At 38.8% G+C, this 24,514-nt stretch overlaps 1 protein-coding gene and 1 non-coding gene across 4 annotated transcripts in view; one reads left to right on the plus strand and one right to left on the minus strand.

Moving 5' to 3' along the window:
* Positions 1-221: 221 nt before the first annotated feature.
* On the plus strand, positions 222-354 carry LOC132537912 (small nucleolar RNA SNORA72). Its single transcript, XR_009549322.1, has one exon. It is a non-coding gene; the product is annotated as a small nucleolar RNA SNORA72 (small nucleolar RNA).
* A 1,035-nt stretch (positions 355-1,389) lies between these two features.
* Positions 1,390-24,514, minus strand: part of RCHY1 (ring finger and CHY zinc finger domain containing 1) — a 31,872-nt gene continuing 8,747 nt past the window's right edge. The window contains exons 3-10 of one of the 3 annotated variants that reach the window (XM_060187874.1): positions 22,834-22,949; positions 21,400-21,465; positions 15,856-15,934; positions 11,311-11,355; positions 11,127-11,185; positions 11,011-11,037; positions 9,221-9,341; positions 1,390-2,092 (exon numbers count right to left, since the gene is read on the minus strand). In XM_060187874.1, coding sequence (XP_060043857.1) covers positions 1,964-2,092; positions 9,221-9,341; positions 11,011-11,037; positions 11,127-11,185; positions 11,311-11,355; positions 15,856-15,934; positions 21,400-21,465; positions 22,834-22,949 — 642 coding nt within the window. In that variant the 3' untranslated portion in view covers positions 1,390-1,963. Of the gene's footprint in view, positions 2,093-9,220; positions 9,342-11,010; positions 11,038-11,126; positions 11,186-11,310; positions 11,356-15,855; positions 15,935-17,213; positions 17,751-21,399; positions 21,466-22,833; positions 22,950-24,514 lie in introns of those variants that run through there. The other 2 variants (XM_007519807.3, XM_060187875.1) reach the window with 2 other exon arrangements.

Genomic DNA, 24,514 nt, shown 5'->3' on the forward strand with positions numbered 1-24,514 from the left:
GGAGGGAAGCCTTGCCAACAAGGTGGCTTGTGGTGTTACGTAGCAGCTTTGTGGCCACAGAATTCCCAATCAGAAACTCCTACATGAATTCCAAATGTCTCTGTAAGAGAATTAAATAAATTCATTGATAAGAAATCGAGCAGCCGGGCAACTGGCTTTGCAGATGAGAGCAAGGCTGCATCCATCCACGTACTAGTATTCAATGCAGAAATGGCTTTGAAAAGTGAATATATCTCACTGTTCTGGTTTTATAAGCATCAGAGCAGGCTAAACATTCGCTACATTAAGACCATGCATGTGTCCCCAGACCTAGTTCTTTACCTAGTTCTGGCTTTCTAAATGCTGGTGATAAACCAAGTCTGATTGATATACCTGATATACGAAATGTCTGTGTTAAATCTAGGTGTCTTAATCAATCTAGAGGAGTGATGATATAGCTACTATAGACTTGTGGAAATAAAGCCACTAATCTGGTGATTGTCAGTTGCCATTAAGTCAATTTTAAATTTATTGTGTTTTATCTTGTAGGTGATTCTGATATCATCAGAAGCATGCCAGAACAGACCGGTGAAAAGTAAATCAGTAAAAAAGTATGAAGAGGTTTTTTTTAAAAAAAAGAAAGGAAGGAAGGAAGGAAGGAAGGAAGGAAAGAAAGAAAGAAAGAAAGAAAGAAAGAAAGAAAGAAAGAAAGAAAGAAAGGAAGAAAGGTGAATAAATACAGACCTTGTGTGGAAAAGGCAGTCTCCCCAGAAATGCAGAAAGTGGAACTTCTCACACCTCACTGTGTCAAGAACTCAAGATTCAGATTTCCTGCCACTGTAATACGTTGTAGAGACCAAAGGCCTTCATTTCTCAAGAAGCCTAAAGCACCTAGTGGGAGAGCTTTGACTGCCTTGAAACCTGAAACCACTATCCTTCTAGAGCCTCATTTTGTCTAGGCCATCTCTGCTCTGACTTACAGGGATGAGGAGAGACCTGGGAGCTCAAAGCACTAGGCAAGAGTCACTTACATAAACATAAACATCTCCCAAAATTGGAAATAACAGGTTGTACTGAAACGTGGGGCTAGTACTGTGAGTTGTAGGACATGTATTTTTGTGTACTTGTGTTCTTATAAGGTACATTTAATTCCATGAGCTCAACACAGGGTAATAAAATCAGAGATCTTTAGTATTTCATGTCACTTCTATTTTCCCTACACACTTCGAACCATTTAGGAAAGAAAGTATATACTTTAAAAAAAAAAAAAACTGCATACAAACAGAAAGCAAGGAAAAAGCATGCATGAGACAAAGTCATCATCAAAGATACCACCATGACAGCAAAAACACCTCAAAAGAGGATTCTTTTTAAACTGCCTATCTTATTATGAGTCACACAAAAAAACACTAAATTTGTAAAAAGTTTTATAAAAAGCTTCCATATATTTATTTGCATTTATTACATCAAAATTCACATTACAGGATCAAAAGGACTGTCTTAGAAAATTCTAAAGCATGTGTGATTACTGGGTTATAAGAAAAGTCAGGACTATTCTTTTTGTTTTCTATGCAAAAAATGAGTAAAGGTTTTCTGACAACCCAAGAGATTTAACAGTAAGGGAGAACATATTCTCATTATATGCCAGTCCACAGAAGTCGAGAATGCTGAGTGTAGTTCTATCAAGAACTAGAAACAAATTCTACATGCAGAGTGTCACAGCAGAGTTTTACGAATGTATAACATACTTCTCGGAATGTAAATTACAGTGATAATCAGTTTCTCAAAGGAATTTCAATGAAGACACAAACTCGCTGGCTTTCATCCCCTGTAGAACTGTGATTATTCTATAAAGACCCTGAATCCTTTATGCTGTAACACTAGTTCAAAGCATATCTCCTCTAAAGCATAGATTTTGACACATACAACAGGATACTTTTTCTACATCAGAAAATGCTGAGCTTTCCAGTGCAGTGTAGGCTGGTCACTGCTGATCCAGTGAGGCTCTACACCCTCCAGCTTGAGCAGTGTTGTAGGAGTCACACAGAGTACATTTCATGCCCAGTATATGGAACTGGACTGTAGATCTTCCATTGCAATCATTGCAGAGAATCTGAAAAGTGAAGAATTGAATTAAAATTTAAGTATATTAAAACTTAAGTATGAAGTGGCAGTGGCTGCTCAAAACAAACCTTCAAAAATGATGTTGAAAACATGAAAACAAATATTAATCTATACATTTGTATAGCAAGGATCATCTTTTATGTGGTTCACTGGCAACCTTAAGTGGCCACTAAGTTCTGAATTTTAAAATTGAAAATGCCGGGAGCTACGAGCAGCAGATCGCTTCCTCTCCTCTCCTCTCCTCTCCTCTCCTCTCCTCTCCTCTCCTCTCCTCTCCCCTCCTCTCCTCTCCTCTCCTCCCCTCCCCTCCCCTCCCCTCCCCTCCCCTCCCCTCCCCTCCCCTCCCCTCCCCTCCCCTCCCCTCCCGGATCAACTAGGAATACCAAAGGAGACCACCCGGGGCCGAAACAAGACAGGACTAGAATGACCACAGGAACCCAGTAAATCACCCGTGACTACAAACATGTGTGGCTGGTGACAGAGAGGAGAGAGGGGCCTAAGAAGAGATTAAGTGACTGCTAACAGTTCAGCAGTTTATAAGTTGAGACACCACCTCGAGTCTGCTCCACAACAAGGGGACAGCTTAAGGGAGGAGAGAACTCCCCAGAGACTCACCAGTGCAACTCTGAGTCTCCATTGCTACTGCCCTCAGAAGCTGCAGCAGCGACAGGAAGGGACACCAGGGGACAGAGATCTAACCAGGAAACTCAGAAGACCTATACCTCCTTGGCATAGCTGGGGGGCTATGAAAGTCTCTTTGCATAACCACTGGATTATCTCTGCCACACCCTGCTTAATCTCTTGGCCAGGCGTCAGTGATTAAGCTAAGAAGCCTATTGATAGTTTAAGAGCCCTCAGGCTCCCATAGCCTACAGGAAAGGAAAAAAAAAAGAGGGTTTTAAACCACTGAGCTCCAACTCAGGGATTGAAATAACTGTTAACTTCCACCACTGTGAACCCTTTAATTAACTTACTTAGACACAAGTCAATCCAGGCAATAGTGATCAGTAATTTGAAAAGTACTGATAAAGGGAACTCATAACATCATATATAAAATGGTTAAAACAACAAGAAAAAATATTGGAGACTCGAACCAGGACAAGAGTCCAGCTAAAAGTCCTCCAGAGGGTGAAGCACAAAATAACGAGTTCAAACATCCAAACATTACCTAAGGAAATAATAACAGGAGTGAGTAAAGAATTTGAAAAAACTGTAATCAGAAATGCAGGAACAACAAATGAGAATATGGAAGAAAATACTAATTATCTCATGGTTATTAGAGAGCTGAAAGCTGAAATCGCTGAGCTAAGAAGGCAACTAGCTGAACAGGCAAAAACAGTATCAGAGCAGGGCAACAAAATAGATGAACTACAGAAAACAGTAGAGGGCAAAGAAAATAGAATCTATGAGGCTGAAGACAGAACTAGCAAGATTGAGGATGAATTAGAGACAACTAAAAAAGAAGTAAGAGATCTCAACAAGAGATTAAGAGATGCTGAAAACAGTAACAGAGTCCTATGGGATGACTTCAAAAGAAACAATATACGCATTATTGGCATACCAGAGGAAGAAAGAGAAGGAGAGGAAGAAAGCATTTTCCAGGCCATACTAGCTGGAAACTTCTCTAGTCTAGACAACATCAAAGAGATAAAAATTCAAGAAGCCCAGAGAATCCCAAACAGAATTAACCCAGACCTAAAGACACCAAGATATATCATACTTAGAATGGAAAGGAATAAGGATAAAGAAAGGATCCTGAAGGCTGCAAGAGAAAAACAAAGAGTCACCTACAAAGGAAAACCCATAAGATTAGCAGCAGACTTCTCCATACAAACACTATAGGCCAGAAGAGAATGGCAAGATATCTATCGAGTACTCAATGAGAAAGGCTTTCAGCCAAGAATACTATATCCTGCTAGACTGTCATTCAGACTAGATGGAAGCATCAAAACCTTCTCAGACAAGCAATAGTTGAAGGAAGCAACCATCACCAAGCCTGCCCTGAAAGAAGTTCTGAAAGGTCTCCTATAAACAACCAGACCACCACAAATAGGACATATATCAAAACACTCTAAAACTTTACAAGAATGGCGTTAAAATATCTTCAATCTTTGATATCAATAAATGTCAATGGCCTGAATTCACCTATTAAAAGACACAGAGTAGGAAGATGGATCAGAAAACACAACCCAACAATATGCTGTCTACAGGAAACCCACATAACTCAACAAGACAAACACAGACTTAAAGTGAAAGGATGGAAAACTATCATACAAGCCAATGGCCCACAAAAAAAGGGCAGGAGCAGCTATTATATCTGACATGATAGACTTTAAAATAGATAAGATTAAAAAAGATAGGAATGGACACTACTTAATGCTCAGAGGATCAGTCAATCAAGAGGACTTAACAATTATTAATATCTATGCACCCAATGAGAAGCCATCTAAATACATCAAACTTCTACTGAAAGAGCTACAGCAATATATTAACAGTAATACAATCATAGTAGGGGACTTCAACACCCCACTCTCTCAACTTGACAGATCATCCAGGCAGAAAATCAATAAAGACATAAGGGAGCTAAATGAAGAGATAGATAAACTAGAACTATTGGACATTTTCAGAGTCATTCATCCCAAGAAACTGGAATACACATTTTACTCAAATCCACAGGGGTCATTCTCAAGGATAGTCCATATATTAGGCCACAAAGACAGCATCAGCCAATTCAAGAGCATTAAAATCATCCCAAGCATCTTCTCAGACCACAGTGGAATTAAACTAACACTTAACAATCAACAAAAGATTAGTAACAGTGCCAAAATGTGGAAGATCAACAGTACACTTCTTAACAACTTCTGGGTCAAAGAGGAAATCAAGGAAGAAATCAAAATGTTTCGAGACTTCAATGAAAATGAAGACACAAGCTATCAAAATATTTGGGACACAGCTAAAGCAGTCCTAAGAGGGAAGTTCATAGCTATACAAGCACACATTAGGAAACAAGAAAAAGCACAAATAAACAGCCTGATTGCACATCTTAAAGACCTAGAAAAAGAACAACAAAGGAACCCTAAAGCAACCAGAAGGACAGAAATCACTAAAGTTAGGGCAGAAATAAATAACATTGAGAATAGGAAAACCATACAAAAGATCAACGAAAGTAAATGTTGGTTCTTCAAAAGAGTAAACAAAATCGACTAACCTTTAGCCAGACTCACAAAAAAAAAAAAGGGGGGGAGAAGACCCAAATAAATTGGATAATAAATGAAAGAGGAGATATCACAACAGACACCGCAGAAATTCAACATATCATACGAGGCTTCTATGAACAACTATATGCCACCAAGCTAGAGAACCGGGAAGAAATGGACGATTTCCTAGATACCTTATCAACTTCCAAAACTAAGTAAATAGGAAGTGGATAACATAAACAGGCCCATCACAGCTAATGAAATTGAAAGTTATCAAAAATCTCCCCAAAAATAAAAGTCCTGGACCAGATGGTTTTACAAATGAATTCTACAAAATCTTCAAAGAAGAACTAATACCTCTACTTTTAAAAGTCTTCCAGAAGACTGAAGTCACTGGAATACTCCCTGCCAGCTTCTATGAAGCCAACAGCACCCTGATACCAAAAGCAGACAGGGACACAACCAAAAAAGAAAACTAAAGACCAGTATCTCTGATGAACATAGATGCGAAAATATTAAACAAATTTCTAGCCAACCGGATACAGCAGTATATCAAAAAGATTGTTCATCATGACCAAGTGGGGTTTATCCCAGGCATGCAAGGTTGGTTTAATATATGTAAATCAATCAATGTGATCCACCACATCAACAAAAGTAAGACCAAAAACCACAGGGTCATATCAATAGATGCAGGGAAAGCCTTTGACAAAATACAACATCTCTTTATGATCAAAACACTACAAAAAATGGGAATAGATGGAAAATTCCTGAAGATAGTGGAGTTTATATATAGCAAACCTACAGCCAACATCATACTCAATGGTGAAAAACTGGAAGCATTTCCACTCAGATCAGGTACTACTAGACAGGGCTACCCACTATCACCATTACTATTCAACATAGTGTTGGAAGTCCTTGCCATAGCAATCAGGAAGGAGCAAGGAATTCAAGGGATACAGATTGGAAGAGAAGAAGTCAAACTCTCCTTATTTGCAGATGACATGATAGTATACATAGAAAAACCTAAGGAATCCAGCAAGAAGCTTTTGGAAATCATCAGGCAATACAGTTAAGGTGTCATGCTACAAAATTAACATTCAAAAGTCAGTGGCATTCCTCTATGCAAACACTAAGAAGAAATTGAAATCCAGAAATCAATTCCTTTTACTATAGCAACAAAAACAATAAAATATCTAGGAATAAACCTAACCAAAGAATTGAAAGACTTGTATACTGAAAATTATGAGTCACTATTCAAAGAAATTGAAAAAGACACAAAGAAGTGGAAAGATATTCCATGTTCATGGGTTGGAAGAATTAACATCATCACAATGAATATATTACTCAGAGCCATCTACAAATTTAATGCTATCCCCATCAAGATCCCAAGCACATTTTTTAGGAGAATAGAACAAATGCTACAAATGTTTATCTGGACCCAGAAAAGACCTAGAATTGCCAAAACAATCTTGAGAAAAAAGACCAGAACCGGAGGCATCACACTGCCAGATCTCAAACTGTATTATAGGGCCATTGTCATCAAAACTGCTTGGTACTGGAACATGAACAGACACACTGACCAGTGGAATAGAATTGAGAGCCCAGAAATGAGGCCCCACACCTATGGACATCTAATCTTTGACAAAGGGGTCCAGACTATTACATGGGGAAAGCAGAGTCTCTTCAACAAGTGGTGTTGGAAACAATGGGTTGAAACATGCAGAAGAATGAAACTGAATCACTGTATTTCACCAAATACAAAAGTAAATTCCAAGTGGATCAAGGACTTGGATGTTAGACCACAAACTATCAAATACTTAGAGGAAAATATTGGCAGAACTCTTTTCAGCATAAATTTTAAAGACATTTTCAATGAAACGAATCCAATTACAAAGAAGACTAAGGCAAGTATAAACCTATGGGACTACATCAAATTAAAACGCTTCAGCACAGCAAAAGAAACCACTACCCAAACCAAGAGACCCCTCACAGAATGGGAGAAGATCTTTACATGTCATACATCAGATAAGAGCTTAATAACCAACATATATAAAGAGCTTGTCAGACTCAACAACAAGACAACAAATAACTCCATCCAAAAATGGAGGGAGAACTTGGTCAGAATATTCACCACAGAGATCCAAAAGGCTGAGAAACACATGAAAAAATGCTCCAAGTCCCTGATTGTCAGAGAAATGCAAATAAAGACAACAATGAGAGATCACTTCACTCCTATAAGAATGTAATACATCAGAAATGGTAACAGCAGCAAATGCTGGAGAGGGTGTGGGGTCAAAGGAACCCTCCTACACTGCTGGTGGGAATGTCAATTAGTCCAACCTCTGTGGAGAACAGTCTGGAGAACTCTCAGAAAGCTAGAAATGGACCTACCCTATGACCCTGCAATTCCCCTCCTGGGGATATATCCTAAGGAACCCAACACATCCATCCAAAAAGATCTGTGTACACATATGTTCTTGGCAGCACAATTTGTAATAGCCAAAACTTGGAAGCAACCCAGGTGTCCAACAACAGACGAGTGGCTGAGCAAGTTGTGGTCTATATACACAATGGAATACTACTCAGCTGTAAAAAATGGTGACTTCACCGTTTTCAGCCGATCTTGGATGGACCTTGAAAAAATCATGTTGAGTGAAATAAGTCAGAAACAGAAGGATGAATATGGGATGATCTCACTCTCAGGCCGAAGTTGAAAAACAAGATTAGAAAAGAAAACACAAGTCAAACCTGAAATGGAATTGGCGTATTGCACCCAAGTAAAAGACTCTGGGGTGGGTGGGTGGGTGGGGAGAATACAGGTCCATGAAGGATGATAAATGACATACTGGGGGTTGTATTGTTAAATGGGAATCTGGGGAATGTTATGCATGTAAAAAAAAAAAAAGAAGAAGTAGAAACGCAAAGCAGAAATTGACTGAGTTTGGAGTATGGCACCAAAGTAAGAAAGCAGAAGTACACTAGAGTTTGCAGTGAGTACCTCCCTAATACTTCCTCTCCACTTTTCTAAGCTTTGGGTCCAGGATTGCTCAACAATTTGTTTGGCTTTGTATGTTAACTCCCTTTTCAGTCACCAGGTTCCAGATGCCATCGGGATGCCGGCCAGACTTCCCTGGATTGAAGACCCCACCAATGTGTCCTGGAGCTCAGCTTCCCCAGAGACCCACCCTACTAGGGAAAGAGAGAGGCAGACTGGGAGTATGGACCGACCAGTCAACGCCCATGTTCAGCGGGGAAGCAATTACAGAAGCCAGACCTTCCACCTTCTGCAACCCTCAAGGACCCTGGGTCCATGCTCCCAGAGGGATAGAGAATAGGAAAGCTATCAGGGGAGGGGGTGGGATATGGAGATTGGGCGGTGGGAATTGTGTGGAGTTGTACCCCTCCTACCCTATGGTTTTGTTAATTAATCCTTTCTTAAATAAAAAAATTTTTTAAAAAAAGCATATTCACCTAATAAAAGTCTGAAATAACTAACAATAAAAAATAATTAATACAAAACATTAGATAGTGAGCTATCTCTACTTAGTTATATATGACTATATGATCAAAATGTATATGAATTGTCAAGTAATATATAAATAATTCAAAATAAAGTTTCTGCCTGTCATCTTGTGTTGTAACTGCACAAAAATAACTCTCAAGACTTTTTTCAGTTGTGTGTGTGTGTGTGTGTGTGTGTGTGTGTGTGTGTTAGTTCATAGTAACTACAATTTAAAGTTTATTTTGTCTTCCTATTAATCACCACATGGGCATCTATGCCAAAACAATAATCTTCAGAAAGATTTGGGCAAAAGGACAAAAATAAACAAGAGCATCAATAAGAAACCTAAAAAGTCTTCTTACAAGATTTATTCATTTCATGAAAAACCTGAAAGGTTTTAAGCCCTGATTATACTCACATCCACTGTCATGTTCTGATATTCTGATGGCATAGGAGTCTGTGCTACCTCATCATCCAGCTGTCTCCAGTACCTAGTCATGTCTAAAGCAGAATGCATGCATAGTGGACATCTGTAGCCTCTAGAAGAGAGAGGAAGGTTATTTTCCAAACACTAAATGGGGAGTACTATTAACTGAGCTATAAAAGAAGATGCATGCAAGATGGTACACAAACCACACACAACCAGACTTTATAGTTCAAGATTGTCTGTTACAAATCTGCGAACTTTCACACTATAAAAGTTTTCAATAAGGGTCAGTGATAGAATACATAGCATGCAAACAAGAGGTCCCAGTTCAATCTACAAAACCACACATGCTAGAGCTGAGTGGTGCTCTGTTCTCTTTCATAAAAATGAAAAAAAAAAATTTTTTTACTATCTTTACTTATTTGATAGACACAACCAGAAATAGAAAAGGGGGATAAAGAGAGGGAGAGAGTCAGAGAAACACCTTCAGCCCTGCTTCACCACTTACAAAGCTTTCCCCCTGCAGGTGGGGGAGGAGAGCTCAAACCTGGGTCCTTGTGCACTGTAATATGTGCACTAAACCAGGTGTGCCACCATCCGGCCCCCTAAAAAATTTTAATAAAAATCAAAAACTAAATTTTGTTTTAAAGACTAGATCCTGCACCATATGATACAACATCATGATGCTTTCCCTCACTTCTCTAAAATGGAGAGAAATTAGGTCATAGTCATTGTAGCATATACTACCAATGTTTTAATTAGTCAATCTCAATTTCTTCCTAAATTCTAACTGAGACTGTATTCCTATAACCTTGCTCACATCACATTATTTCATTTCCCAAAATTCTGTAATACTTCCCCTGATTCTAAAATAAATTTATACCTAAGTCCTCGTGGTAGAACAAGATGACGCTTCGATTAAAGATAAAATATACTGATATCTGTTTTGGGGAAATAAGGAAATGTACCCTTGTAACAAGAAAATCCCATAGATCAACATTTACTCAACAAGTGATACTGGAATTGGGGGGGGGGGGATTTAAAGTTTTTTTTTTTAATTCGGCTGAGCTGGGGTGTTAGCATAATAGTTATGCAAAAGACTTTCATGCCTGAGGCACCAAAGTTTCCAGGTTCAATCCCCAGAATGACCAGATACTTACATTGCAATGAAGTTCTAGCTTTAGGTAAGCTCATTAACACCTTTTTTGAAGGTTTTCATTCTGGGTCAATATAACTTGGTAAAAATTTTAGAAATATCTTTTTAATAGCACTGCCAATATCTCTGGCAGAGAGACTGTGTTCTTTTTTATTTTTTTTTTTTCATTTATTTATTATTGGGTAGAGATAGAGAGAAACTGAGGGGGGAGGGGAGATAAAGAGGGAGACACCTACAGCCCTGCTTCGCCACTTGTGAAGCTTTCCCCCTGCAGGTGGGGACCAGGGGGCTTGAACCAGGGTCCTTGGGCACTGTAATGTGTGTGCTTAACCAGGTGCACCACCACCTGGCCCCGAGACTGTGTTCTTATGTAAGTATGGCAAGGAAGTAAGAGCAATCAATCCATTTCTAATTAGCTCTTGCTGAGATAAGGCAGAAGCATGAAGACAAAGGTATAGTCTAGCATCTCCTAAGACTAAATGCTCTCATCAACCCCCCCATTTTCTCAAAATAAGCATCTACCTAATACAGTACAAGTAACAGCAATATCGGCCCCACCTCCCAATCCTGCAAAAACAAAAACACTGACATCTTACAATTAAAACTTTTAATCTCAAACACTCACTCTTTCAACATTTCTTCATAACACGTTCTGAAAGAAAATATAACACTATATTAGTAATGCAAAAACTTCAGTATTCTCAAACATCTTTGAGTAAAATAAAAACTCGGTTTCTTTACCTATGCAAAAGATGTCCACATGGCAAGACATGAGCAACGACACGCGATGTGTGAATGTCCTATAAAAGAGATAAATGGTACTATGAATGTATTTTGTCAAATGTTGTCAATACGACAAAATAATTATTGGGTAATTCTGACTCAGGGGGATATTTCCAAAGCAAAAGAAATATCCTAAGCTTACCTCCAAACATATTGGACAATTCTGTCGGGAGACATTTTCAATACACTGTTTAAAATAAAAAATCAATTATCAAAAGCTAAATCAACTAAAAGTGTTGGCTATAACATTATACTATTAACAATAAAAAAATAATAAATGAAACACTATCAACTTACTAAAGAAAATGATTAATAATAGCGTGTTTCTTTTATGTCAGGAATAACTGTTCTTTCAACTATTAGACTTTCCATAATACCTGAAAAAAGTTTGTCAATACACTGGACTTAAAAGCATGAGGTCCTGGCTGGGGAGACAGAATGGTTATACAAAAAGCGTTCATGCCTGAGGTTCTGAGGTACCGGGTTCAATGCCCAGCACCACCATAAGCCAGAGCTGAGCAGTGCTCTGATCTATCTTTCTCCCTGAATCTCTCTCATTTAAAGAGAGAGAGAGAGAGAGAAGGGAGGGAGGGAGGGAGGGACGAATGAATGAATTTTTAAAAAATAGGAGCTGGGTGGTAGTGTACCTGGTTGAGCACACAGTTACAGTCCCTGGTCACCGCCCCCACCTGCAGGGGGAAACAGTGCTACAGGTCTCTCTCTCCCTATCTCCCCTACCCCTCTCAATTTTTCTTTGTCTCTAGACAAATAAATAAAACACTTCAAAAATAATAAATAAAATAAGGCTGGGTGGTAGCATGTTGTTTTCAACGGTTTATGTTGTTTTCGCCAGGCTGGCTTCACGGGCGGATAACAGACGACCAGGGACTTATGGCTGGGTTGTACGCAGTATCTCTTTATTCATGCAGGACGCAGCACAATCTAAGACGAGCTCAGCTAAATTCAAGTACAGTACAGTGCAACTCACAACGCTGTCTTTATATGTACTTGCCAAGTAGGGTGGAAACAGGATGTGACATAGAGAGGGTGGAGAGAAAAGTGACTGGTGAAAATCAGAGTGTGACAAGGAGGGGGCAGAGCAGGCGAGAATCCTATCACTGAACCACCAATGCCCTGGAGGGAAGGTGGTACTTGTTAACAGTGGTTATGTAAATAGAATGAAGTGGCTATGTAAATAGAATAGTGTTAAGCAGGGGGCATTTAAACCAAATGAAACAGAAGGGGTCTCATGCATACCAACAGTAGCATACATGGTTGAGCACACATGGTACCATGCATAAGGACCCCAGCTCAAGGCCCCAGGCCCCACCTGTAGGAGACACTGCTTCACAAGTGCTTCACAGGTATTATGGAAAGTGGTAAAGTAGTGCTGCAGATGTCTCTCTCCTTTGCTATCTCCCTTTCCATTTCAGCTTCTGTCTCTATCCAATAAATATTTAAAAATCAAAAATACAGTAATAAATCCATCTCTAAAAAAAAAAGAAGCATGAGGTCCTGCATATGATCCCCTGAACTGCATGTGACAAAGTAGTGCCCCAGTCCTCTCTCCCCACTCCTTCTTTTTGTCTCCTGTGTTAATAAATCTTGTTTTCCTTAACTGCTCAATATATCTTAATTATCCATTCTTTGTTTTACAGATAAGGAAATAGTTACTTACCAAAGAGTTAAAAATATTTGGCATCTATTTTATAAATGTTTTATACCAAAGCTAAATTATTCTACTTATCATGTCAAAAACATTAAACTCAGGACTGAATGTGGGCATGCCGGTAAAGAGTAGCATGTGCAAGGATCTAGGTTTAAACCCTAGTCTCCACCTTCACCAGCAATTACAGGTGTTACAGGGGTCTCTTTCTCTCCCCTGCTTTATCCGCCCCTTTCAAAAAGAAAAAGCATGGCCACCAGGAGCAGTAGATTCAACATCCAGCCCTAATGATAAATAAATCACCATTAAGGGTGGGGAAATAGCATGGTGGTCATGCAGAAGAACTTTCATGTCCTAGGCATCAAAGGTCCTAAGGGATACTAAGGGTTGCTCTGGAAACACAAACACACACACACACACACACACACACACACACACACACAATTAAGCACAATTAATTTTCACAATTCTCCATGAAACTGGTACAGTTATCACCATTTTTTTTAATTTATTTATTTTCCTTTTTGTTGCCCTTTTTTATTGTTGTTGTAGTTATTATTGTTGCTGGTAGTGATGTCATCGTTGTTGGATAGGACAGAGAGAAATGAAGAGAGATGGGGCAGACAGAGAGGGGGAGAGAAAGATAAGATACCTGGAGACCTGCTTCACCGCTTGTAAGGCGACCCTCCTGCAGGTGAGGAAACGGGCTCAAACCAGGATCCTTACTCCAGTCCTTGCGCTTTGCGCCACCTGTGCTTAACCCGCTGCACTACCACCCGACTCCCATCACCTCATTTTCTAGATAAGATACCTGAACTGTAGAGAGAAACTAAACAATTTCCAAAGTTACATGCTACTAATAGGGGGGACTAAATTTAAGAGCCTGCATTCTCACTTGATAAAACTTTATGTCTAATCAGATGACTGGAGGTAAACCCCTTAAAACAAAGTTTAAAGATCTAAATAATCCTAAACTTGCCATTAATTTACTCCTTAAGAGCACAGGCAACTGATCATTTCTTTGGATTTCTCTTCCTGGAGGCTTAAACCTGGGTCCTTGGACACAGTAACAGGTGTGCTCAACTGAGTGTGCCACCACCCAGGCCACAAAAAATAACTTCAAAGGGCCTGGGATTACAATATAGTTTCAACATCTAGATTAAAAACATATGTCCCAAGGGGTCAGGTGGTGGTGCATCTGTTAGAGCACACATATTACAGTGTGCAAGGAACCATGTTCAAGCCCCCAGTCCTCATCTGTAGGGGGGGAAAACTTCACAACTGGTGAAGCAGTGCTGCAGGTCTCTCTGTCTCTCTCATTCTCTCTCCTTCTACTGCCCCTTCCCATTCAATTTCTCTGTCTCTAGGCAAAATAGGTAAATAATTCAAAAGTTAAAAAACTATGACTTATTTATGGAGAATATAAAAATATTTTTAGAATATTGAGCTGACAAATGGTAATGCTTCATATTTCCACACAACGCATTTTTAAAGATTTATTCTTTTATTAATGATAAAGAGGATAGAACAAGAACATCTCTCTGACACATGTAGTTACTGGGACAGAGCTCAAGACCTCATGCTTGCAAGTCCATTGCCCTAGTTACTGTGCTACATGATGCATTTTAAAGTTGTTCTTAAAACAGTACCAATGGGAACAGAAAAATCGCTCACCTGGATAGTGTGTTGCTTTGCCATGTACACAACCCAGGTTTGAGCCTAGCCCCCACCCCATTAAAGGAAGCTTCAGTGTTGTGGTTTCTTTCATGCTATGCTTTCTCTATCTAAAAAAAAAGTGCCAATAATAAGGATGGATAAATCAGTAAGTTGTTAACATTATGCTAATAACTAATAATATTCTTTTTTTGCCTCCAGGGTTCTCCCTGAGGCTCAGCTGCACTACAAATCCACTGCTCCTGGAGGCCATTTTTCCCATTTTGTTGCCCTTCTTGTTGTTATTGTTGCCACTGCTGCTGCTGTTGTTGTTTGCCTCCAGGGTTACTGCTGGGGCTCAGTGCCTGCACCATGAATCCACTGCTCCTGAAGGCCATCCCCCCCCACCCCACCCCCATTTGTTGCCCTTGTTGTTGTAGCCTTGTTGTGGTTATTGTTGTTGATGTCATTCACTGTTGGGATAGGACAGAGAGAAATTGAGAGAGGATAGGAAAACAGAGTGGGGGAGAGAAAGACAGACACCTGCAGACCTGCTTCACCGCTTGTGAAGCGATCCCCTTACAAGTGGAGAGCCAGGGGCTCAAACTGGGATCCTTAGGCTGGTCGTTGCTCTTTGCGTCATGTGCACTTAACCCACTGTGCTACCGCACAGCCCCCATAACTGATATAGTCTTATGTAGTTTTTTAAAGGAAACATCAAATATTGAGGCATATATTTGAGAACATCTATATTTGCTTAAAAATAAAAGTGAGCTATACTTAATGTCTAAAAACTAGTATGCCTCCAAGCATAGTAAAATTCAAACTAATTTTTAAAATACTATAATACAAAAGTCTGCAGAGGGTAATCCCCCAACACTTCATCTGCATTATTCCAGCCTTTAGGTCCATGATTGTTCAACAATTTGTTTGGCTTTGTATGTTAATTCTTTTCAGCCACCAGGTTCCAGATGCCAGCATGATGCCAACCAGACTTCCCTGGACTGATGACCCCACCAATGTGTCCTGGAGCTCCGCTTCCCCAGAGCCCCACCCTACTAGGGAAAGAGAGAGGCAGACTAGGAGTATGGATCGACCAGTCAATGCCCATGTTCAGCGGGGAAGCAATTACAGAAGCCAGACCTTTCACCTTCTGCAACCCACAACGACCCTGGGTCCATGCTCCCAGAGGGATAGAGAATGGGAAAGCTATCAGGGGAGGGGATGGGATATGGAGACCAGGTGGTGGAAATTGTGTGGAGTTGTACCCCTCCTATCCTACAGTTTTGTTAACGCCACCCTTCATAAATAAATAAATAGAAAAAATACTATAATACTTATTAAGATTATATCAGCTGAATTATATACCTTGTGCTTTCCTTGGAGACTAAGAGCTAGGCATAAATTACATTTCAAACAGTGGAAAAAGTCTTCCTTTGGACCAATCCTAAAAAAAAAAAAAAGACAAAGGCCAAAAGATTAGATTCATTTTTTTAAATAAGTTACTTAATATATATGATAAACAGAATTGTATTAACTCCTCTAATCCTTTTTTCTATACAATTTTCCACACACAAACTTTGGATTTGTCTCTTTTGGAGTTGTGTTTTTTTGTGATTCTGTTGTTTGTATTTCATTATATATATGGGTATAAATATGGATATATAGATGGGAGTCTGGCTTATGGTGGTGTGGGGGGACTGAACTGGAGACTTTGAAGCCTCAAGAATGAGAGTCCATTTGCATAACCATTATGCTATCTACCACTGCCCATTGCTATCTAGCCCTGCCCTCATTTTCATTTGTATATATTATATTAACTTTTATGGTTTTTCATTTATCTACACTTAAATCTTTTGCTACACAGTCATTTAAATTCTATGTAACAAAAATTATTTTCCATTATGGTTTATGCTTCTGTCTCTTCAGAATAACTTTTACAATTTACAGACCATAAACATATCCTCCTATGTATACTTTTAAAACGTACAACTCAATATTTACATTCTTCTTTCATCCAAATAAAATTGTGTATAATAAAAGTGAATCTGCTAATTATCACCAACCTTTATTATCACCTCCTTTCATAATAACAATACATAGTTTCACAGAGGGCTCTCATGAATAAAGACTATTTTACAGGGGAGCTGTCCTTGACTCTCACACAGTGGTATGAGTTCAAAATAACTTCATTTTGATAAAAATCACCAAGTAGACCAGTTCTTCTTATAGACTTTAATAATACATTATTAAATTATGATAATCCTAACTTTACATGTTAAAATCGTTTCAGGATATTACAGTTGTGTATTCTTTTGACTGCAGTAATACTTCACAAAAGAAAACAAATGTTCCAGATATTGGGTTTAATTTTTTCTTTAATTAGAGAAGACATCTGACATTGAATTTCTGGGAAGTAGGTGTATATATGTCCTTGCTAAAATGTAATAGGTTAAGCTTTATGAAAAATGGGAAATGTCGTTTTCCCATTGTTATTAAATAAGATCAGAGTACACAGTATATATAAGGCACTGATGTTCCTATGTTCTCACAATCTTAAAAAATGTTTCACTTCTTTATTGTTTCATTGTTAAGAAATTATTCTAAGAAAATCAATATTCACACTGAGAATCATTTATACCAATAAATATAATAAGAATTCCTGTGCTTGATAAATTGCTTTAATATGTCTTGCAAATTGAACTATGCTCTTAAGTAATACTTACTGACTGTGAAAATGATTAATAAAAAGTTTCAAGTGGTCCAGGAGGTGGCGCAGTGGATAAAGCATTAGATTCTCAACCATGAGGTCCTGAGTTCGATCCCCGGCAGCACATGTACCAGAGTGATGTCTGGCTCTTTCTCTCCTATCTCTCTCATGAATAAATAAATAAATTCTTAAAAAAAAAAAAAAAAGGATCAAAATATCATATATACCCATTATTGTAGTTACCAAGAGTGGTGGGGTCATGAGTGATTTTAAGTTCTGGTTAGATACTTATGGCTTTTGGTTTTTATTATCTTTATTTATTGGATAAAGACAGCCAGAAATCAAGAGGAGAGGGGGAGATAGAAAGTGAGAGAGACAGACAGACAGACACCTGAAGCACTACTTCACCACTCACAAAGGTGGGGATTGGGAGGCTCGAACCTGGGTCCTTGTGCATTGTAACATGTAAGCTCAACCAGATGCACCACCACCCAGCCCTAGCTTTTAATTTTTATATTTGCTATTTGGGGGCTCTCATATTTACTGATTCTTGTTTTGTTTTACAAAATTTAAAATATTGAACAGGATCCCGGTTCTAGCCCCCAGCTCCCCACCTGCATGGGAGTCACTTTACAAGCAGTGAAGCAGGTCGGCAGGTGTCTATCTTTCTCTCCCCGTTTTCCCCTCCTCTCTTGATGTCTCTCTCTCCTACCCAACAACAAGGGCAACAAAAAATGGGGAAAATGGCCACCAGGAACAGTCGACGCGTAGTATAGGCACTGAGGCCCAGTGATAACCCTGAAGGCAAAATAAAAAATAGTTATATAAATTTATAACTATACTGCAGAAAAAACTCACTAATAAAATATTTTGAAGCCAGGGAAAAATGTCTGTTTTCATATTTTTGCAAGTTATTAAAATGAAAAATCTTTGCTATGCTTTAGATACTACTCCTTGTCCTTAAATTTATATTGTTTGTTGAGAAGAATAGTATTAATCAGATAATAAAGATAGGAACTGTCCCTTTTGCTAAAGTTTAAGTAAAAACTAAATAGTAATATAGAACAAGGTTGAATAGATCACAGTAGGCCAGCCTGAAAAAAAAGACAACAGAAAAAAGTGTCGAGGGAGCACTAGAAGTGAAGGCAGAGGCTATGACTGAAGATGGAATAAAAGGGAAGTGCATAATAGTATTTCAAACTGAAATGATCTAGTGAGTCACTATTGCCATTTAAAAATAAAGGAGGGAGGGAGTCGGGCTGTAGCGCAGCGGGTTAAGTGCAGGTGGCGCTAAGCACAAGGACCCACATAAGGATCCTGGTTCAAGCCCTGGCTCCCCACCTGCAGGGGTGTCGCTTCACAAGCGGTGAAACAGGTCTGCAGGTGTCTATCTTTCTCTCCCTCTCTCTGTCTTCCCCCTCCCCTCTCCATTTCTCTCTGTCCTATCTAACAACAATGACAACAATAATAACTACAACAATAAAACAAAAAGGGCAACAAAAGGGAATAAATACATAAAAATAAAATATAAAAATAAATAAATAAATAAATAAATAAAATAAAGGAAGGGCCAGGCAGTGGCACACCTGGCTAAGTGCACACATTACAGTGTGCAAGGACCCAGGTCCCTACCTGCAGGGGAAAAAATTTTCATGAGTGTTAAAGCAATGTTACAGGTGTCTTTCTCCCTCTCTATCTCCCCCTCCCCTCTCAATTTCTCTCTGTCTCTATCCAACAATAAATAAAGAAAAAAATAATAATAAAGGTGCAGGGCCAGGCAGTGGTACACCTAGTTAAGTGCAACATTACAGTGCACAAGGACCTGGTTCAAGCCTCTGGTCCCCACCTGCAAGAGGAAAGCTTCACAAATGGTGAAGCAGGGCTGCAGGTGTGTCTCTCTGTCTCAATTTCTTTGTCTCTATCCAACAGTAAATAAATAAAAATATTTAAAATAAAGAAATATCTCAAGGGAACCTAATGACGATATACTCAGTTAAGTGCATGTATTACCATGCACAAGGACCCAGGTTCAAGACTCTAGTTCACACCTATAGGGGAGAAGTTTCACAAGTGGTGAAGCAGTGCTGCAAGTCTGTCTCTCAACCCCGCCATTTCCCCTTCCCCTCTCAATTTCTGTCTTATCAAATAAAAGTTGATATTTAAAAAGAAAGAAATACCAGCCTATAGTCTACTGTCACTCAGTCTACCTCTAGACTATAATAAATGATCAAGTGCCCAAGAAATGGAAATTTATCCTAGTGTCAGCTTAAGGAAAATGTTACCAATTAAGATAGAGTCATAAATATAATATATAGTATAGGGACAGTCTCTCTGGTTCTCTCCCTCATTTCCTCCCTCTCCTATTAAATATTTGGGGGATGAGGAGAGAAGCAATCACCAGAAGCAGTGATTCAGGTACCAAGCCGAACAATAACCCTGAATGGAATAAAAAGTAAACAATAAAGACCACTCTACCTATTTCCTCCACTTTCCTTCCCTATTTCCTCCAATTACTACCATAAGTTTCACAAAAATACCTACTGTGTAAAGGGCTCAGGAAGGTAGATATAGGTACTTAAATTTTAAAAATATGTTGATTTCATAGGAATTACAAAATTTTATATCTCTTGTAGGGTCAGGCAGCAGTGCAGTGTTAAGCACAAGGACTGGTGCAAGGATCCTGGTTCGAGCCCCCAGCTCCCCACCTGCAGGGAGGGTCGCTTCACAAGCAGTGAAGCAGGTCTGCAGTTATCTTTCTCCCTCTCTGTCTTCCCCTCCTCTCTCGATTTCTCTCTGTCCTATCCAACAACAATGATAAACAACAAGGGCAACAAAGGGAAAACAATTTTAAATCTCTTTACCACATGAAATTTAATATATAATAGAAAGGATTAAATAAGACATTCTGTGGTCTCAAAACTTGAAAGTAAGTCAACTATAAAATGTAATTGCTTATTTGTGATGATGAGTATTTCACAAAATAGACAACAGTGAAAATAAACTGAAGCTCCTTAATCAAGCATGATTATTAGAAACAATGCTCAATTTTTTTAAAGATTTTATTTATTCACGAGAAAGCTAGGAGAAGAACCAGACATCACTCTAGTACACGTGCTGCCGGGGACTAAACTCAGTTCCTCATGCTTGAAAGTCCAATGCTTTATTCACTGCGCTACCTCCCAGACCTACAATGCTCAATTTTTAAATCTACTTAAGAATGTATGTGAGTGGTCCAGGAGATGGTGCAGTGGATAAAGCATTGGACTCTCAAGCATGAGGTCCGGAGTTCAATCCCCGGCAGCACATATACCAGAGTGATGCCTGGTTCTTTCTCTCTCTCCTACTATCTTTCTCATTAATAAAATCTTTAAAAAAAAAAAAAATGTATGTGACATAATTTTTAAAGGATTTTCTTTTCTCTTATTTTATATTTATTTTCCCTTTTGTTGCCCTTGTTGTTTTTCATTGTTGTTATAGTTATTATTGTTGTTGTTATTGATGTCATTGTTAGATAGGACAGAGAGAAATGGAGAGAGGAGGGGAAGACAGAGAGGGGGAGAGAAAGATCTGCTTCACTGCCTGTAAAGGAACTCCCCTGCAGATGAGGAGCTGGGGGGGCTAATGGGCCATATGGAATATACCTAAATAAGGACCAGGATCCTTATGCCGGTCCTTGCGTTTTGCGCCACGTGCGCTTAACCCGCTGTGCTACCTACCATCCGACTCCCATGATATAATTTTTTAATTATCTTCCATTCTAGTAATAAAGTAGCTTACATTAAGATTACAGCTCTCATTTAAAACCACAAAAGCTAAAGAGAATAAGCTGGGGAGTCGGGTGGTAGTGCAGCGGGTTAAGTGCACATGGCACAAAGCACAAGGACCTGCATCAGAATCCCGGTTCGAGCCTCCTGCTCCCCACCTGCCGGGGAGTCGCTTCACAAGCGGTGAAGCAGGTCTGCAGGTGTCTGTCTTTCTCTCCCCCTGTCTGTCTTCCCCTCCTCTCTCCATTTCTCTCTGTCCTATCCAACAATGACGACATCAATAACAACAACAGTAATAACTACAACAATAAAACAATAAGGGCAACAAAAGGGAACAAATAAATAAATATTAAAAAAAGAGAGAGAATAGGCTAGGCTATCTGAAAGCATTATCCTTATTATAATTAAAGATTTGAAGTTCAAAATAAGTAAGCTCACAGAAAGTCAGCAGTTACTTCCTCCTCCAGAGATCTGCAAGCCTTAAATTGTGCTATGAAAAACAAACTAAGCAGCAAACAACAGGTTAAGAAATCATGTAGAGATGGCAGTTTCCTTGTGTCAGATGAGTGTAAAAACTGGAGTCCAATTCCCAACACAAAAGAGTCGCCCCAGTAAACAACCTTGGCTTTAATTTAAGACAGACTGTTAGGCCATGTCCTAGGAGCCTCAATGTTAAGGAAAACTTACAATTGAAACTTAGCCTCTAATCATTTCAATCCTGAGTTGACTAAGATGATCTGCCTCATAATTAACTACAAAATAAGTTTTCTTTAGAGAAAAATAACACCCAGAACTTAAGCAACTCTGTGCATATAAAGTCCAACAACCAAGCGGAAAAATATCAAGGATGATAAAAGATAGAATCAAATACCAAGGAAGTAATACAGCACTAACCCACAAGCAATTAAGATACTGGACTTATCTCCTATCTGTGACGTAGGACTGCGAGCTCAGATTGACAGGAGCTGAGAGAACTAAACAGGCTCCTGTGCTAAATATGAATAGCTATGGGCCTTAGGTCAGATCAATGGGGTTAACAGTTAGTGGTATTTATATACTTTCTTCCTATTTGGTAGTTACTCTCTGCCCTAATCCAGCTGTCCAGTCCTATTCTCAATCTGACACCATCTTCCCAGAAAATACTTTTAGTCCACGTACATGCTAGCTATCAGGCTCAGGCAACATTTACTAAAGTAATGGGCCACATGGAATATACCTAAAATAGACTTCCTAGCTTCTCTCCACACTAAGACCCCTAGTTTCATTTGCTCTATTCCTACCTTTGGGTTGCTGTTTATTGAACAATTTCCTTTATATCTTACCCCTGTTCAGCCACCAAGTTGTAGATGCTACCAGGACACCATCCTGACCTTCCCGGGCAATGACCTCACCAATGTGTCTAGGACTTGATTTCTCCAAAGCCCTACCCCACTAGAGAAAGACAGAAACAAGGCTGCGGGTATGGATTGACCTGCCAATGTCCACAAAGAAGCAATTACGGAAGCCAGACCTTCCATCTTCTGCATCCCATAAAGAATTCTGGTTAGGGGCCAGGCAATGGTGCACTTGGTTTAGCACACATAGTACAAAGTGCAAAGACCTGCATAAATATTTTTTTTAAAAAAAGGAACAAATAAAAGTCAACAAGATTTTATTTTAAAAAAGATAGAATAAGAAAGATTGTATAGGATAATTAATATCTTTATCTTGATCATATAACTAGTAATACAGATATAAATAAACTTGTTGAAACTTAATTGGATAATTAAAAAGAATGCATTGTATAGACGTAAGTATATTCCAATAAAGCTTATTTAAAAAATATTATCCAAATACATTACAATTACCAAAAAAAAAGCATATATACAGTACCTACAAATTCCACAATTTTCACAATGATATTGCTTCTTGTCCTTGTCAAAAAGATGGCATATACTGCAATAATATTCTCCAAACACTGTGCTGCATTCTTCACAAGTCCGCTGGGCCTAAGAAAGACACAAGTAATTAAAAGCTTAAATAGACTTTCCAAGATTATAAATATTCAACACATTGATTTATGATATTTTCATTGACACAGCAGTATAGTTCCATATCTTCCAAAGAACAAATATTTAAAAATATTTAAATCATGTCGAGGTGGCACTGGTTGCCTTGATTTGGTTGAGATCAGCAGATGCAGTATCAAACAGTATGGATCGAGAGAAGCATGAAGGAAAACAAGCAAAGGTTCAGAGGTTCCTTGCTGTCTTAAGAGTTTATGAAGGAAGGTTCCTTGCTGTCTTAAGAGTTTATGAAGGCAATAGATAATTCTTGTTATAACCAAGTTATTTAGAAACTTAGTTTACTTTGAAAACCCCATGGTTAGGATTTACTGTACCATACCTTACCATGACTTATATCATTTAATGCTATTTACAAATAACTACATCTTATATACTGACAGTACTGGTTGCTTCTGGTCTCCCTGGTCTAAGATTATAGGTGATTTAATATATATATACATATATATATATATATACACATATATACATATATACATACATATACATACATACATACATATATATGTATGTATGTATGTATGTATGTATGTATGTATGTATGTATTTTGCCTCCAGGGTTCTGCTGGGGCATGGTTCAAGTGCCTGAACTATGAATCCACTGCTCCTGGAGGACATTTTTCCCCCTTTTTTTTTGTTGTCCTTGTTGTTGTAGCCTTGTTGTGGTTATTATAATTATTGTTGATGGTGTTCATTGCTGGATAGGACAGAGAGAAATGGAGAGGAGGGGAAGACAGAGGGGAAGAGAAAGATAAACACCTGTAGACCTGCTTCACCACCTGTGAAGCAACTCCCTGCAGGTGGGGAGCCAGGGGCTCAAACCAGGATCCTTATGCTGGTCCTTGCGCTCTGCGCCACATGCACTTAACCCGCTGCTCTACCGCCCAACCCCTTAATATTTTTTAAAAGTTATTATTAGAAATGCATTACCAATTTAATCCCAATGTTAAAATTCAATCAGTATACTAATATGAAACCTTAAATGCTTAGACTAAAGGACTATATACTCAGAACTGAAGTCTATGCACTAAAAAGCTTGAGACATCAATCTACTTTTCCCTTCTCATATTGATTAAATAGTGATTTATAGAACTATAAGTTAATAGGAGTGTATATTAACATCATTCAAGCTACCAAAGGTCTGTGTCCCTACCCCCACGCCCATATAGTGGAGTTGAAAATCTACCCTTCCCCTCCTCCCAGAGTTTTTTACTTTGGTGCATTACTCCAAACTCAGTCAAATTCTGCTAGTGTTTCCCTTTCTGTTCTTCTTTCTCAACTTCTGTTTATGAGTGGGATCATCCCATATGTGTCTTTCTCTTTCTGGCTTATCTCACTCCAACATAATTCCTTCTAGCTATATCCAAGACAGGTTGGAGAAAGTGAGTTCATTATTCTTATAGCTGAATAGTATTCCAACCTTCACATGCTTCACTTTGGACTGTGTCCAGAGACACCAAGCCTGCAGTGTCAACCTTCCAGCTCTAATA

Source organism: Erinaceus europaeus, chromosome 3 (genome assembly GCF_950295315.1).
Source record: "Erinaceus europaeus chromosome 3, mEriEur2.1, whole genome shotgun sequence".
Classification (NCBI taxonomy): domain Eukaryota; kingdom Metazoa; phylum Chordata; class Mammalia; order Eulipotyphla; family Erinaceidae; genus Erinaceus; species Erinaceus europaeus.